Source organism: Aplysia californica, unplaced genomic scaffold (genome assembly GCF_000002075.1).
Source record: "Aplysia californica isolate F4 #8 unplaced genomic scaffold, AplCal3.0 scaffold00333, whole genome shotgun sequence".
Taxonomy (NCBI): Eukaryota; Metazoa; Mollusca; class Gastropoda; order Aplysiida; family Aplysiidae; genus Aplysia; species Aplysia californica.
Genome location: NW_004797603.1, coordinates 320,671 through 335,403, shown reverse-complemented (window position 1 = coordinate 335,403; position 14,733 = coordinate 320,671). Strand labels below are relative to the sequence as shown.

The 14,733-nt window shown below is 41.8% G+C and overlaps 1 protein-coding gene across 2 annotated transcripts in view; it reads right to left on the bottom strand.

Moving 5' to 3' along the window:
* Window positions 1-561: 561 nt before the first annotated feature.
* LOC101861136 (serine/threonine-protein kinase PLK4) overlaps window positions 562-14,733 on the bottom strand; it is a 25,771-nt gene continuing 11,599 nt past the window's right edge. Inside the window, exons 10-19 of one of the 2 annotated variants that reach the window (XM_013084984.2) lie at window positions 12,183-12,788; window positions 10,874-11,098; window positions 9,171-9,275; window positions 8,353-8,489; window positions 6,824-6,939; window positions 6,098-6,231; window positions 5,253-5,347; window positions 3,675-3,783; window positions 2,366-2,703; window positions 562-1,869 (exon numbers count right to left, since the gene is read on the bottom strand). In XM_013084984.2, coding sequence (XP_012940438.1) covers window positions 1,740-1,869; window positions 2,366-2,703; window positions 3,675-3,783; window positions 5,253-5,347; window positions 6,098-6,231; window positions 6,824-6,939; window positions 8,353-8,489; window positions 9,171-9,275; window positions 10,874-11,098; window positions 12,183-12,788 — 1,995 coding nt within the window. In that variant the 3' untranslated portion in view covers window positions 562-1,739. The remainder of the gene's footprint in view (window positions 1,870-2,365; window positions 2,704-3,674; window positions 3,784-5,252; window positions 5,348-6,097; window positions 6,232-6,823; window positions 6,940-8,352; window positions 8,490-9,170; window positions 9,276-10,873; window positions 11,099-12,182; window positions 12,789-14,733) is intronic. The other variant, XM_013084983.2, reaches the window with a different exon arrangement.

Below are 14,733 nucleotides of genomic sequence, written 5' to 3'. Positions count from 1 at the left end.
ATAAATTGACCGGTAAAACATATAATATTGCAGTTGGCACTGTGGTACACACAACAAACAACATCTTGTTAAAGAAAGGCCACAAAGAAAGGGAATGATTCATATGTGAAGCTACCATTGTTTTATGATCACAAACACTGTTTTCATTTACAACATTTGATAGAAAACATTTAAAAAGGAAAGGCAACATCCCCCCCCCCCCCCGATCAAAACTAAAAGCTCTTTCAGAAAGAATCTACTTTAAAGGTCCAGAAAGACCACAATTTTTCTGTGTTCAGTTGTCACCCAATGGTTTAAGGTTTAGAGTCATAGAGAATAGAACAACAGAATAGTCCCCGAAACGGGGAAGGGAAGGAATGATAAAGAGAGAGAGAGAGAGAGAGAGAGAGAGAGAGAGAGAGAGAGAGAGAGAGAGAGAGAGAGAGAGAGTGTAAAAGACAGAACTGAGAAAGAGAGAGACACACATACACAAACACAGAGAGAGAGAGAGAGAGAGAGAGAGAGAGAGAGAGAGAGAGAGAGAGAGAGAGAGAGACAGACAGACAGACAGACAGACAGACTGACAGACAAGGGGAGAGAGTATGTATACACAATTCCTCACTTTATCATCACATATATCAGAATAAAGCCAATAGCACAAAATGGTGAACTGGTGAACTGAGATAAAAAGATCCAACAAGAAGAACATCAGGAAACCAACATCAGCAGCAACAAGCGTGTCTGCTCTGACAACAGCATTTTCTCATCTCCGAGTTGTGGAAGAAGCAGCACTGTCCGATGAAGCTGCTTCAACAGTACTTCTCACCTCCGTGGCCTGGAAGAACAACAGAACACCGGTGTCCGCCTGACAGAAACCCCCTTGGGAGCCAGTCCTTGCTCGCTGTCAGGGCGGAAGTTGCTGTTTAGTGGACACAACAACAGCACTTCTCAATTTCGATGATGTGGAAAAACCGGCACTATTTGGTGATGCTATTCCAACGGTATATCCCATCTCGAACTCGAAGACCCGAAAGTATTTCTCATCTGGGCAATGTGGGAAAAAAACCACGAGTGTCTGGTGATGTTATCCCAACGGAATTTCTCACTTCGGCGATGTGGAGAACAATAGTACTTCTCATTTCGGTGACCTAGAAGTATTTCTCATCTAAGTGATGTGAAAAAAACTGAGTGTGTGGCAATGCTATTCCAATGGCATTTCTCATCTCGGTGACCCGACCCAGAAGTATTTCTCATTTGGGCGATGTGAGAAAAATACCACGAGTGTCTGGCGATGCTATCCAAAAGGAATTTCTCACCTCGGTGACGTGGAGAACAACAGCATTTCTCATCTCAGCGATTAAGAAGTATTTCTCAGGTACATGATGTGGAAAAACCACGAGTGTGTGGCGATGCTATTCCAACGGTGTTTCTCGTCTCGGTGACTCAAGACGTATTTAACGTGTAGCCAATGTGGACCAAAACCCATAGGCGTCTGACGATGCTATTCCAAAGGATTTTCTCATCTCGGTGACCCAGAAGTACTTTTCATCTAGGCGATGTGGTAAAAAAAACCACGGGTATCTGACGATGCTATCCCAACGGTATTTCTCAGCCCACAGACATGGAAAAGCTGGCAGTCAGTGAGCAGTGGGGCTTCCTACGGTACTGCTCATCTCAGCGACAGAGAAGTATTTCTCGCCTCGGTGACGTGGGAATAATCTGCAGTGTGGTATATGATGATACTATTCCAACAGTATTCCTCATCTCGGTGACGTGGAAGAGCCGGCAGTGTGGGTGTGCGGAGATTTGGTCCGTAGCGTCTCCAGCACCAGCGGCAGTTTGCTCAGTTTGCTCTTGACCACGTCGGGCAGATAATCCGACTGGTGAAATCTGGGGGTGAGAAATAAAAGGGTCAGGAAATAACAAAATAAGACAAAAACCTTTAGAAACAGTGAAAGGTCATCTCGTCAGCATTTGTGTTTTCGCGCCTGTAAAATAGCTGTTAGCTCTACAAGCTTCCCGGGAACTTGAGATTGTTTCAGAATGTTATCTGGTCTGCTGGAGTAGCATTGTAAAGCACACACAGCTTGCTGCTGAGCGGGAATTTGCGCTATTCAAATGTTATTCATCATACACAGTGACAAGCATTCCAATTTGTCCAAAATAATAATATTCCTTATCTCAGTGACTATGCATCCCAAATTTGATTGTCATGAACCAGGTTACAGGTGCGTATATGCGTGCAGTGTATATCACTTTCAAGATTGCGACAGGCTTTCTCTATTTTTTGTAAACCCCCCCCAATCACAAATTCTCAGTTCAATATATGACCCCCACCTCAAAAACATTTTTAAAAGTCTAAAAACTAACAACGTGAGACACCTACTTGTGCACTTTGCCAGAGGCGTTGACGTAAGTGACCGTCGTGGCAGTAGACTTGACACCCAGCTGCGTCCCATCCTGGAACCGAACCCAAACCTCCCCTGCGGCCGTCTGCGAGGCCCAGCCGATGTCCGGGACAAACATCTGCTGCACCACGTAGGAGGACCTGGGCTGGGTGGAGGAGGCGTGGCGCGAGGAGGGAGATGCGTTCTTTTTCCCCGAGGAGGATGAGGCGGAGGAGGAGGAGGAGGAGGAGGAGGAGGTGGAGGCAGTGGTCAGTAGTGTGTTGTCCAGGGTCTGGTCGGCCGCGGTGCTCGTCAGCGTCCCGTCAAACGTGGACATCTGAGAGGGAAAAAGTGGACATAATTTAAATTTCTGACGGATGTGGATATCTGGGAGGGAAAAAAAAGGACACAATTACTGACAAATGTGGATATCTGAGAGGAAAAAAGAGGATATGATAACTGACAAATGTGGATATCTGAGAGGAAAAAAGAGGATATGATAACTGACAAATGTGGATATCTGAGAGGAAAAAAGAGGATATGATAACTGACAAATGTGAATATCTGAGAGGAAAAAAGAGGATATGATAACTGACAAATGTGGATATCTGAGAGGAAAAAAGAGGATATGATAACTGACAAATGTGGATATCTGAGAGGAAAAAAGAGGATATGATAACTGACAAATGTGAATATCTGAGAGGAAAAAAGAGGATATGATAACTGACAAATGTGGATATCTGAGAGGAAAAAAGAGGATATGATAACTGACAAATGCGAATATCTGGGAGGGAAAAAGAGGATATGATAACTGACAAATGTGAATATCTGGGAGGGAAAAAGTGGACATAATTAAATTACTAACATGGATATCTGGGAGGGAAAAAGTGGACATAATTATCGACAGATGTGGATATCTGGGAGGGAAAAAGTGGATATGATCACTGACATGTATTATATGTGGATATACGAGAGGTAAAAAAGTGACGCCAGGGAGGAAAAAGCAGAAAAGATCACTGTTAGATGTGGGTATCTGGGAGGAAAAAAAAGTGAATATGATCACGGACATATATGTGTATCTCTGAGAGGCACAAAGTGGATACAGATGTGCCAACTGGCTATGAAAAAAAAAAGCCTGAACTTTTAAATGATATCAATTCAAAAAGTTCTTTAGAACTAATACATCTGGCTGAAGCTTTGTACACATCCATAAAAATTCTTTGATGCAAGTAAGTGATACAGCCCTCTGTTTCCCACCAAATGTTGCTGACTGTCAGTGTATTGTCTAATGTCTCTCTGTCTCCTCACCTGTACTTTGGGTCGGATGGTGGAGAGCTGAGTGTCGTTGACCCCGTGACCTCTGCTGCTGCTGCCTGAACTGGAGCCCGTTCTTTCCAGGCAGCTCCGGTCGGGCCGTCTGTGTGTACCACGGGGGTGGGAAAGAAACACGGTAAGTTAGAGTGTTAAGGCTGAGTCGATACCAAGGGTCATAAAACCCTCAAACTGCTGAGTTTGAGTACAGATGCTTTACTTGCAAAACAATAAGGTCATATGAATGCTGGAGATTAGAAAAGTGTTACAACGCATAAAAGGAGGGGAGAAAAGGGCGATAGAAGCTTTAGTTTAGTTTTAGTAAGAGTTTTACAGCACTTGCAACACAATTAGGTCATGAAAGTGCCGGAGATTAGAAGTGTTACGAGAGAGTAAAAAACACACACACACACACAAAAAAAGGAGAGATAAGGAAAATAGATGTTTGATAGGAAAGAAGGGAGCAAACCACACCAGAGCACCTGCCAACCGTCCACTTTGAATAACAGAAAGCAAAATCGACACAATAATGGTCATATAAAGCAGTGAAGAAGCAGGACAGATAGATAGAAACAACAGAGGGAAAGAAAAAAAGTAAGATCTACTAGTGGTGCTCTCCAACCACCCACCAATCTGCCCAACCAACTGCAACAAGAAATCAATATCAACAGTTGTAAAACCAGTAAGTGTTGGGGAGCTACTGACATGTACGTTTTTTAAAAGTTTTAATAAGAGCTTTACGGTACTTCAACAGGGGGGGGGGGGGGGGGGGGGGGGGGAGGAGAGACACGGTAAACAAAGAGTTTTAATGAAACCAGTAAAACATTAGAACTATTTTTTAAGTTTTAGTAAGTGTTCTACGGCACATGCAACACAATTAGGTCATAAGTGTGCCGAAGATTAGAGGTGTTACATGAGAGTTACAAACACAAAAAAGAAGGAGGGGAGATAAGGATGACAGGTGTTTGATAGGAAAGAAGGAGCAAACCACACCAGAGCACCCACCAACCACCCACTGACTGAATTGTATCCAGTGGCAAGACAATGTCCACGTTTCGCATCAGGTTAACATAAGGATGATAGAAGAAACGTAGGAAAAAAAAAGGAGGGGGTTAATCAACCCAGAGCACCCATTATCACCTGTTTAAACCAGAACACCCACCTGACAATAACAATAATGACACTGAAAAAGAAATACTGATGTGGGTTGTTTTTTCTTGTTGAGCTGTAGTTCACCACAAGTAAGTAAAATAACTAAACTAAACTATTTTGAAAGGGACAGATAAGGACAAAAGAAATACAACTGTCGAAGAAGCAGAACATAACATCAACACAGAATAAAACAATAGCCACAGTACAGGGATTTTTCAAACAGAAGATTTTACACACATCATTTCAGACAAAATATACAGAGACAAGCGACAAGTTTTCAACTGCGTATCTATCTCAACTGAGGACCAAACCCCCCCACCCACAAAAGGTAAAAAATGTTCTTGTCTAGTTCAAACAGCAGCAATTTTTTTTAACTGTCCCGATCACACAACAATTTAGGATTAATATAGACGATCGACCTACCTTCCAACAATAACGGGAAACAGCTGGTCAGCTCTTGAGCTTGCGGACTGCACTGAGGAAATGACTTGTTCTAGCTGAACACACTGCTGGCGACACTGGAAGATGATTTTTGTGTGTGTAAAATTAGCTTGGAAACACAAAGGTGAGGAACAAACTTAATTCTTTAAACCCTGAGTTTTTTTTCACCATTTCCCGGAGTTTTTTCTACAGTCACCTAAACCTGGTGCACTATGTCTCATTATAACCCCAGAAGTTTACCTCCAACTTCTAAATGGCGGAAACAAATGCTTAGTCATTACTAAAAATCTTGGTTCGGGAATAGTTCCAAAAAACAAGCAAAAACTAGTACTATATATAATATCAAATGAAACAGTTGTCACTAGTAGTGGACGCTTCTAGTCCTAGTGTCCGATGGGGAACAGGGTTATTACCGCCGGACGTTCCCAGCATCTGATGGGGTTTAAAGAGTTATGGAAAAGTATTAAAAGATTCAAAACATTTTCTAGAGTCTCACTATCAGAAAGATAATTTCATCTCCGAGAAAATAATAAGAGTGAACAAAAATCCCCCACTCATCAAAACACACATTAATGTCTGTAAAAGCAATCATTGTTATGACCATCTGGAACTGTCTGCTTTTGGCGTTTTGACTTTTTCCAGTACTCTCAATTAACAGACTGTACTTCAACCTGGATGGGAAAATGGCAGATTCAAATAACACTAGTTTTGTACAAATAGCATTGGAAAAAAAAGGTCCCCATGATAATAGCATGAATTCTTTCATTCGTATTTTTACATGAAGCTGTGTTAAAGGTCATGATAAAAATAAATCAAAGCCAGCCCACCTGTTGAACATACTGTAAAATATCTCTTGTCTCTCCACTCAGCCTCTGGTTCACCTCCGCAGACTCCAGTGTCAGACTCGTGCCATCTTTTTCTATGATCTTCACTCCTTTAGCACCAGAGGAAAACTTGGCTCCTGGGAACAGGTTCATGTATATAATTAGCTGGGAAAACAATTTCAGCCAACATACATTACATAAATCAGTCACTGTGTTACAAAACCAAAAATTCACATTTCTTGTGCCTTTGATCAATGGGTTTCAGCGAAATCCACAGAGAATTTTTAAAAAAACAAGCATAAAAGGTGATGAGCCAATAATTAAATTCATTTTTAAAATGAGACAAAGTGAGCAAACATAAAGCAGGAAGAAAGTGAGTAAAAGATGAGACAAAGAGTGTTGAACATGAAGTAGGAACTGAGTAAATGACGAGACGAAGTGAGTAAAAGATGAGACAAAGTGAGTAAAAGATGAGACAAAGTGAGCAAAAGATGAGACACATTGAGCAAAAGATGAGACAAAGAGAGCAAAAGATGAGACAAAGTGAGTAAAAGATGAGACAAAGTGAGTAAAAGATGAGACAAAGTGAGTAAAAGATGAGACAAAGTGAGTAAAAGATGAGACAAAGTGAGTAAAAGATGAGACAAAGTGAGTAAAAGATGAGACAAAGTGAGTAAAAGATGAGATTGTAAAAGAAGAGACAAAGTGAGTAAAATATGAGAAAGCTACCATCGTAAAACTCGGCCATGAAGTCTGGGCACGGCTGGTTCTCCATCAGCATGCACTTGGCCCGCTGTGTGTACATGGTCACTTTGGGCGTCTTGGACTGAATCAGGGACACAAACCTGGAGAGGGGACAGCGGTCAGTCTGATGATAGCAAGTCACACCAACTCTTCTTGTGGTCACGGACAGAGGGATTAACTTGTACAGACAGCCCAGTATGAGACCCCATCGTAAGTCACTTTTCAAAATGGTATATCATCATCCTTATCACAAATGTCTTTCTCACCCTGCACCAGGGTAAAGGCCTCGAACAAACCTTTCCTGGCCACCTTTCTCTATCCTGGATTAGACTCTTGACGTTATTCCATGTCTTCCCACTTTTCTGTACATTAATTTCCTGCTGATGCAGAAGCTCCTCCATCACCCAAGTCAAGATCTAAAAATAAAAAGCTGTGTTTGTCAGTGTTTCTGTAACTGACTGTTTTTTACTGGGTTGGGTAGTTGGCCCTCTGCAAACTGGCACTTTTCCGGAGACCAGACCTATGCACCTTTAATTGCTTCTTACCACGCGCAGTAAGTCAGTATCACGGCAGGTGTATTCTTTGCCCCCCCAGTAAAACTATGGGCCCCCAACCTGCAGAGGCGAAAATGGCACATAACAGAGTCTTACACTAGGCAGTCGATACCGATTAGTCCAGAATACAATCACAACACATCAAGTAAGTCTCATTATTTATGTGAAGGAAAGAAAAAGCCAACAATGCTTAGATGGTTTTGGTGGGCGTTTTGTTCATTATTTCAATTTTCAGAGCCCATATCTTCCACATCATTGGGGTCTGTGGTGGAGCAGTTAAGCACTTGGAATCAGCTGACCTCTTTCACTGTTGTTACAAATTACTTTAGCAAAGAATTAGAACTCTTTTCAGTCTCATAAATTTAATTACAGTGCAGCACTTACATAGCAAAACACAGTGAATAGATTTTCAAGTCCTGAATTTTAAACAATTAATATACATTCTATGGATCTTAAACGCAAGTGGAGTGAAATTTATACAAATGAATAGATTTCCATGTTCCAAAAATTTCATGATGATCATGCTAGACTATTGTTCTTACAATTTTCTGCATGAGACATTTCAAATTTATGAAACCAAACATTACTCACTAAAAATGTGTAAAATATTTACACTTGCATATTCCAAGAAAATGGTTGGTTTATAACTAAACAGTTTTGTTAAGAGTTACAACATTTGCAACGCAAATAGGTCATATAAAATCCAAAGGTTAAAGGTGATACTATAGAATAACATACAAAAAAAAAAAAAGAAGAGAGATAAGAATGATACTTTTTTTTTAGGAAACAAGGAACAAAACACATCAGAGAAAACAGTATACATTTCTAAGTACCATTAACCATTTCAAGAAATCTAGGCACAAATCGCACCCCCCCCCCCCGAAGTAAAAAAACTTACCTAGCTGCACACAAGTACAATAAAATCTTACCTAGCTGAATACAGGTACACTAAACACTTACCTGGCCGCATACAAGTATTTCTTGACATATTTCTGAGGCAGGCAGGAGAAGTCAAACATCTTACACCTGTCTGGCTGGGGAGGTGGCTGCTCCACCACGACGACCCCTTTCCCATCCTCCGGCTGAAACACTCGCACCTGAACAAAAAACACATCGGTACAACAATTTTACAATCAAACCTGCTCTAATGTTAGTCTTAGTTTTAGTTGAGGTTTTACGGCGCTCGCAACTGCATAAGATTCTTATGAGCACCAGAAGATCAGAGGTGTTACAAGAGTGTAACAAACATAAAAAAGAAGGGGCGATAAGGACGATAGATATTTGACAGGAAAGAAGAAGCAAACCACACCAGAGCACCCGCCAATCACACACCTGCTCTAATGGATACCTGTATAAGACCATCACCTGCACAAACGGCCACTTCCCATTTACTCCCCTGCGTTATTTTTACATTATAATGACACTGTGTAAAACATTCACCTGTCTGAGATGGCTACAATTCTCCTAGACAAGGTGTGGCTGTCTAAGAAAATTTCAATTGTATCATTCTTTTTTGTTTTTTCTAAATCAAAGTTTGCATTGAATCTAGACCCTATTTTTCTTTTCATGAAGATTAGTGTTTATTTACTGATAAAATTCTACCAGTCAGAGCATGGAAAAATGATAGCAGCACAGCTTCAGGACTCCATACACTTAAATGAATCATAATATTGCAACAACAGAAGACCATCCAGATCTTTATCATACACACGATCAACAGCCAAGAGCACCCGATAATTCTCAACTCCACATCGATACCTAAAAGTATATATTCTCACCTGCGAGCCATCGTGCGAGATGGACAAAACCTCCATCACTTTGTCTTCCTGTCCCTTGCGCTTGAGGAACTCCACACACACAGACCCGTCCTCTAGGATGTGCACCTGTAATTTTAGAGAAATGAATAATAAGAAATAATTGCTTTTAAAAATCGACATGTTTAGTAAAATAATTTTTTTTCATTGCCTGGCACTTGAAAGGAGTAGATGTCATTATAATAATAATGGATTGCATTTATATAGCGCATATCCACTTATGCAATGCTCTATGCGCTTAACATGATACATATTATGGATTTACAAATCAATTTTAAAGGTACATAGTGTTACATACTCGTGCAAACACATTCACTCACGCACGCACCACACACACATACATACGTACATATGCACATACGCACATACAAACTCACAACGATCTACAGCTTGGATGGATTCTGTCTAATCGAAATATGATGAAAATAGAAATGCTTTTAGTTTCTTCTTAAAAATTTCTAAATTTTCTGCTTCTCTGATAGTTTTTGGAAGCCTATTCCAAACAAGTGGGGCAAAATATGAAAAAGAGCGTTGGCCATATGATTTGTAATTTATTTTAGGCTTAACATGGGTTGTTTTGTCACTTGATGATCTGAGCGTTCTAGGAGGCACATAGGGTGTTAAAAGCTGTTTTAGATAGTCCGGTGATAAATCATTTAAGCACTTGTAGCAAGTTTAACAGATTTTATATATGATGCGCTCTTTCACTGGGAGCAGGTGTAATGCTTTTAAAATAGGAGTCACATGATCATGCTTTAGTTTTTTAGTAATTATTTTGGCAGCAATATTTTGTACTCTTTGTAGTTGTTGTAACTGTTCATCAGGTACACCAGCCAGTAAGGAATTGCAATAATCAATCCTTGACAATATAAGTGATGTTATTAAAGTTTTGGTGACACCAACAGATAGATATTTTCTAATGCTCCCTATTTTCTTCAGCTGGAGATATAGATTTTTACAAAGATTGGATACATGGTATTTCATTGACATATCTTGATCTAGCACCACACCTAAATTTTTTATTTTAGTTTGGGCTGATATTTCGTGGCCATTGATGTTTATTCTGATATCGTCGATTTCATTGCATGCGCTGCTACGAAGAAATAATATTTCGGTCTTATCCTCATTTAATTTTAATTTGTTCTTGAACATCCATTTTCTTATATCATTGATACATCTGGCGATTCTATCTATCAGATTGTGTACATTGTCAGTTATATTATATTATTATTGATACAGCAGATTTCATCGTTCTTATGCATGCAAATTATTTTTTAAAAATTCCAGTATGCTGTAAAAGCTGGTCTCAGGCGAAGACAACTGTTTTTAAAACTGCAAAGCTCTCGCCTTGAGCAGAGAGAGATGCCTTTTTCCCCATGACTGGAGGCCCCCTTTCAATGTAAAGAATTATCGTGCCAAAACACATCTGCTGGGACATTTCAACAACCCACGATAAGCACGATTCAAGGACCTCCCGAGCGAGTATTGAGTTCCTGCATGCTGTCCACATCGCTGACCACTGATGATGTCACAGTGCCAGATGGAAGAGAGAGAGAGAGAGAGAGAGAGAGAGAGAGAGAGAGAGAGAGAGAGAGAAAGAAAACGTAAAGAATAAATTCTAACTCTTAAAGGAGACGTGTGACAGTCGACAAACTAGAACTACCTACCACTACGTTCTTGGTCCGCTGTCTGATAGGCCTGAGCCGCTCTGTGTTGAGTGGACTGGTCAAACTGTCACAGTCCGCGCCGTCGGTCTTCCCCTGACCCTGGTACCTGTTGGCCCCGCTGCCACGTGGGCTGTCCTGTCGCGGGTCGGGTCTGGCCAGAACGCAGCGCTGAACTTCTTTCTCCGACAACTGCACCCGTGTTCGGGCAGCATCAGGACTAGAGAACTGAAGGGAAACAACAATTGCAAAAGTAAGTTTCAGACAAACACAACATTCGTGAACGAAAAAAGAAACCAATACAGATTAGATATACCAGTAAATTCTTTAACGAAAACCCTGAGATGAAAGGGAACAAGAATTGGCCAACTATAAACTTCATAAGAAAAATTTCAGCATAGCAGAAAGAAAGGAATGAATAGCGACCTATGCCGTACTTCCTGAGAATTCATCAACCCCTGTCACTTATCACTGTGGCAGTCGTGTTCTAAGTTGGAGGGTGTGAGTGCTGTACAATGCAGTTATCTCTCAACTTACCTGACAAATCAAAGGACAAAAGATATACATAATGAGACTATTTACCAGCAGCAACAACAACACATACGTACACACAACCCCAGACCCACACACATTACAACATACAAATTTTATGGTGGAGGAAAAAGTTGAACAAATGTGTCTTTAGACTTCTCTTAAACTTTCTCTCTCGTCAAATCTGAGAGTGGCGGTTTCGTGATTCAGTCGGCTTCAAAGAATCGCGAGTTTGCAAGCACTCGTGGAACACTAAGCCTCGGGCTCGTTGTATGCGTGAACAGAACAGTGTCATATCAACGTCACTTCGCGAGTCCCACTTTTGTTTCCCCGCCATCCTCTCCGCCTCCCACCCTTCGTTGAGCTGCTCTACTGACCTCAATTAGTGACTCCATAACCCCCCCCCACCTTGATTCGCTAAAACAATGGCTCCATAAAATTTTATCTGTCTATAGGTTGGAACCCGTTCATTTTGTTTTAATAGGGGGGGGTTGGACTATACCATCTTTTGTAAAATAAGGGGAGCCATACTAAGTGTTCCGTTCCGTTTTTGCGCTCGTGACTCGACTCACAACCCAGCAGTAGGTTACAAACAAGCCGCTGGGGTGACAGCGACAGGGGAGTGAATTAGAAGGCGATACTGTTTCGCTGAAGTGAATCGCGATCCGCAGTGAAGAGTGGCCATTCAGCTCCGTTCTCGCGACCCAGCTCTACTCTCTGATGTTATAATACGCATTTCTTTTGAGAAAAATACAGGCAAGAATGATTAAAATTTGCTTACTTGCACCGGGACACTGTCAGTCGTCTTCTTCCCTTCCCTGCACTGCTGGCCCAGGTAGTTGTGAACCTTGTAGAGCAGCTCCTGGGTCTGTCTGCTGTCCGGATCAGCCGGGTCAAAGTACATCTGTTCCCCGCCTCCACCTCCCCCTCCCCCCTGAGGAGCCTGTGAGCCGTACAGGCTGTTCACTCTCGAGTCCGAGTCAAAATCCAGCACTTTCTTGGTGGTGTTCAGGCTGAAGTCTACCTCGCTCTGGTCCACCATGACCGAACCGGGGTTGTGGGCCGGGGGTCGCGGCCGGCGGGGGGCCTCGGGGAGCAGGGTGGGTGGGGGCTGGCCCCCGCAGCTTCTCTCTGTGCTGCTCACCACGTTGCCCGGCGCGGCTGACGCCAAAAGCTGAATGTGCTGCTCGTAGAGGCTGCCAGCAGGGGCGCTGTGCATCGAGCCCGAGACCGACCACGAGCTGGAGCTGGGCGAGTTCTGGAAGGTTCCGCCGACCTTGTCCTCGTACTTGCTGGGGTCAAACGCTTGCCCTATCTGCCGGTCTTTGTACCTCTCACCATCCGGGCTGCGTTTTGTTTTAGTCACACCCATGCCATCCCTATTCCCCTGAAATGCATAAAAATGCACATTCCAGTTACCACATTCCGTTTTGAGCTACTTTCAATTTGGTAAAAGTTTTTCGGAGCTCACAATTGCATTAAGTCATTTAAGCGAGCTTTGAGTTAAGCAGAGAATAATAATAATGATGATAAAGTGCAACCAAGCAGAGGAAAAGGAAAGAAATATACATTCAACAAGCTCTTCTTTCTCTTTCCCTCTGAATATTTCCACAATTTTTTTTCTCCTACACAGAACACTTTTTCTTCATGGGAGCCAGAAAACATAGCCCAACAATTGCATTGCAGCTTGCAGAAAAATTTGGAAGAAGAATCCTTTATACATCAGCTGCTTGCACCAGGATACCGAGAATGTTTCTGAGTGGTCTAGGGTCAGATGGGGTATTAACCCTATAGTGGGCAGATAACTGATAAGCCATGTCTACTGCACTGTTCCACTTCCTGCCCAGCTGACCTTGCCTTGTGTGTTTACATTATTTTGGCTTCTGGCAGCTTTGTCTAGGGTGGTTCAGGAAAAAATGTATTTAAAATGCACTATACAATCTACAACTTTCAAATTTCTCATGACAACAGAGAAATGAATGCTCTATGACATTCTGTCATTTAAAAAGTGTTATTTTTGTGTGCATTAGATTTATAGCACATTGATTCACACCTATAAGTGCAAATATGTTGTCATGTCACAATGTGGATATATATGACAAGCATTTGTACCTCTAAACCAGTTTTTAAGAGGCAGGACCACAGAATTTATAGTTCATCACCACCTGGGTGCTAAGTCATTGAATGGCTTTGAAAAATCCCAACCCATACCAAATAAAGAGCCAGATATACCCACGGCAGTGTCATCTTCACCGAGCAATAGTAATAATAGACTAGTTCATATTACATGATACCAGCTGGCCTTATGGCATACCCAATCAAAGAACAACAATTACAATAAAGTATAAAGTCAGAGAAAGAAAAACTAAGGATTGAAATAAAGGAAAAGTTTAATAATGTAAAAACCAACTTACAGTACAGTTCTTGCGAAGTCCACATATATAACAATTTCACAACACTATAAACTTTTTGCACACAACACCAATTCACATACTACTAATACTACACACATTGAAAAAAAAAAATCAAAGTAAACTGTATAAAAATACATTACAGGTAAGATAAAAAATGTCACTCTCTGTGTTCTCGTAGAAGCCCTGTGGACGGCAAGGCCAAGTTCATGGTACCTTCCAAAACATATGACTTTACAGAGGGCAACTTCACAAAATTTGCATTTGTAGCTCGTTTCTACTGGACGGCCTTTTGGAGTTTTCCTCGCTTCTAAACTACACAAAACACACTGTTTAGGCCGCCCAGCAATACGAGTGAAGTGATGCCGTTGGAAACTCTCCGGGGCCACAGTCCCCTGGATAGTTGCAGGCCGTCCGGGGAGTTTCCTCGAGCTAAAACCATTCACCAGAGCCTCGGCAACATCTACACGGAAGCTCAAGTGATCGTACCCCTTTGCTGCGACATAGTCACGAGGAGTGTGGCTCCAACACACATACGCATTATAGATGGAGGCGTTGATGAGGTGCCAAACGATGTACCTCCACCATTTTTTGCCAGGTCTCCCAACGGGGTAGTACGAGAGTTGTTGGTCGAACTTGTCGACCCCACCCATGTACTTGTTGTAGTCGATAAGTGAGTGGGGCCGACCATCTGCTGCAACACCAGCAATCTGATTTGACGATAATACACAAATTGTTCTCTTGTCATGATGTAACGTGGCAACAAGATTGCCCTTTTGAAGTTGCCTCACATCTCCCCTAGTTTTTAGTTTTGTCTTCATCAGTGGAGGGAGCCCTTTCCTGTTTGTCATGATGGTGCCACACATATATGTATTGTTTGCACACAAATGCACAGCGATGTCCAAAGAATTAAAAAACCCA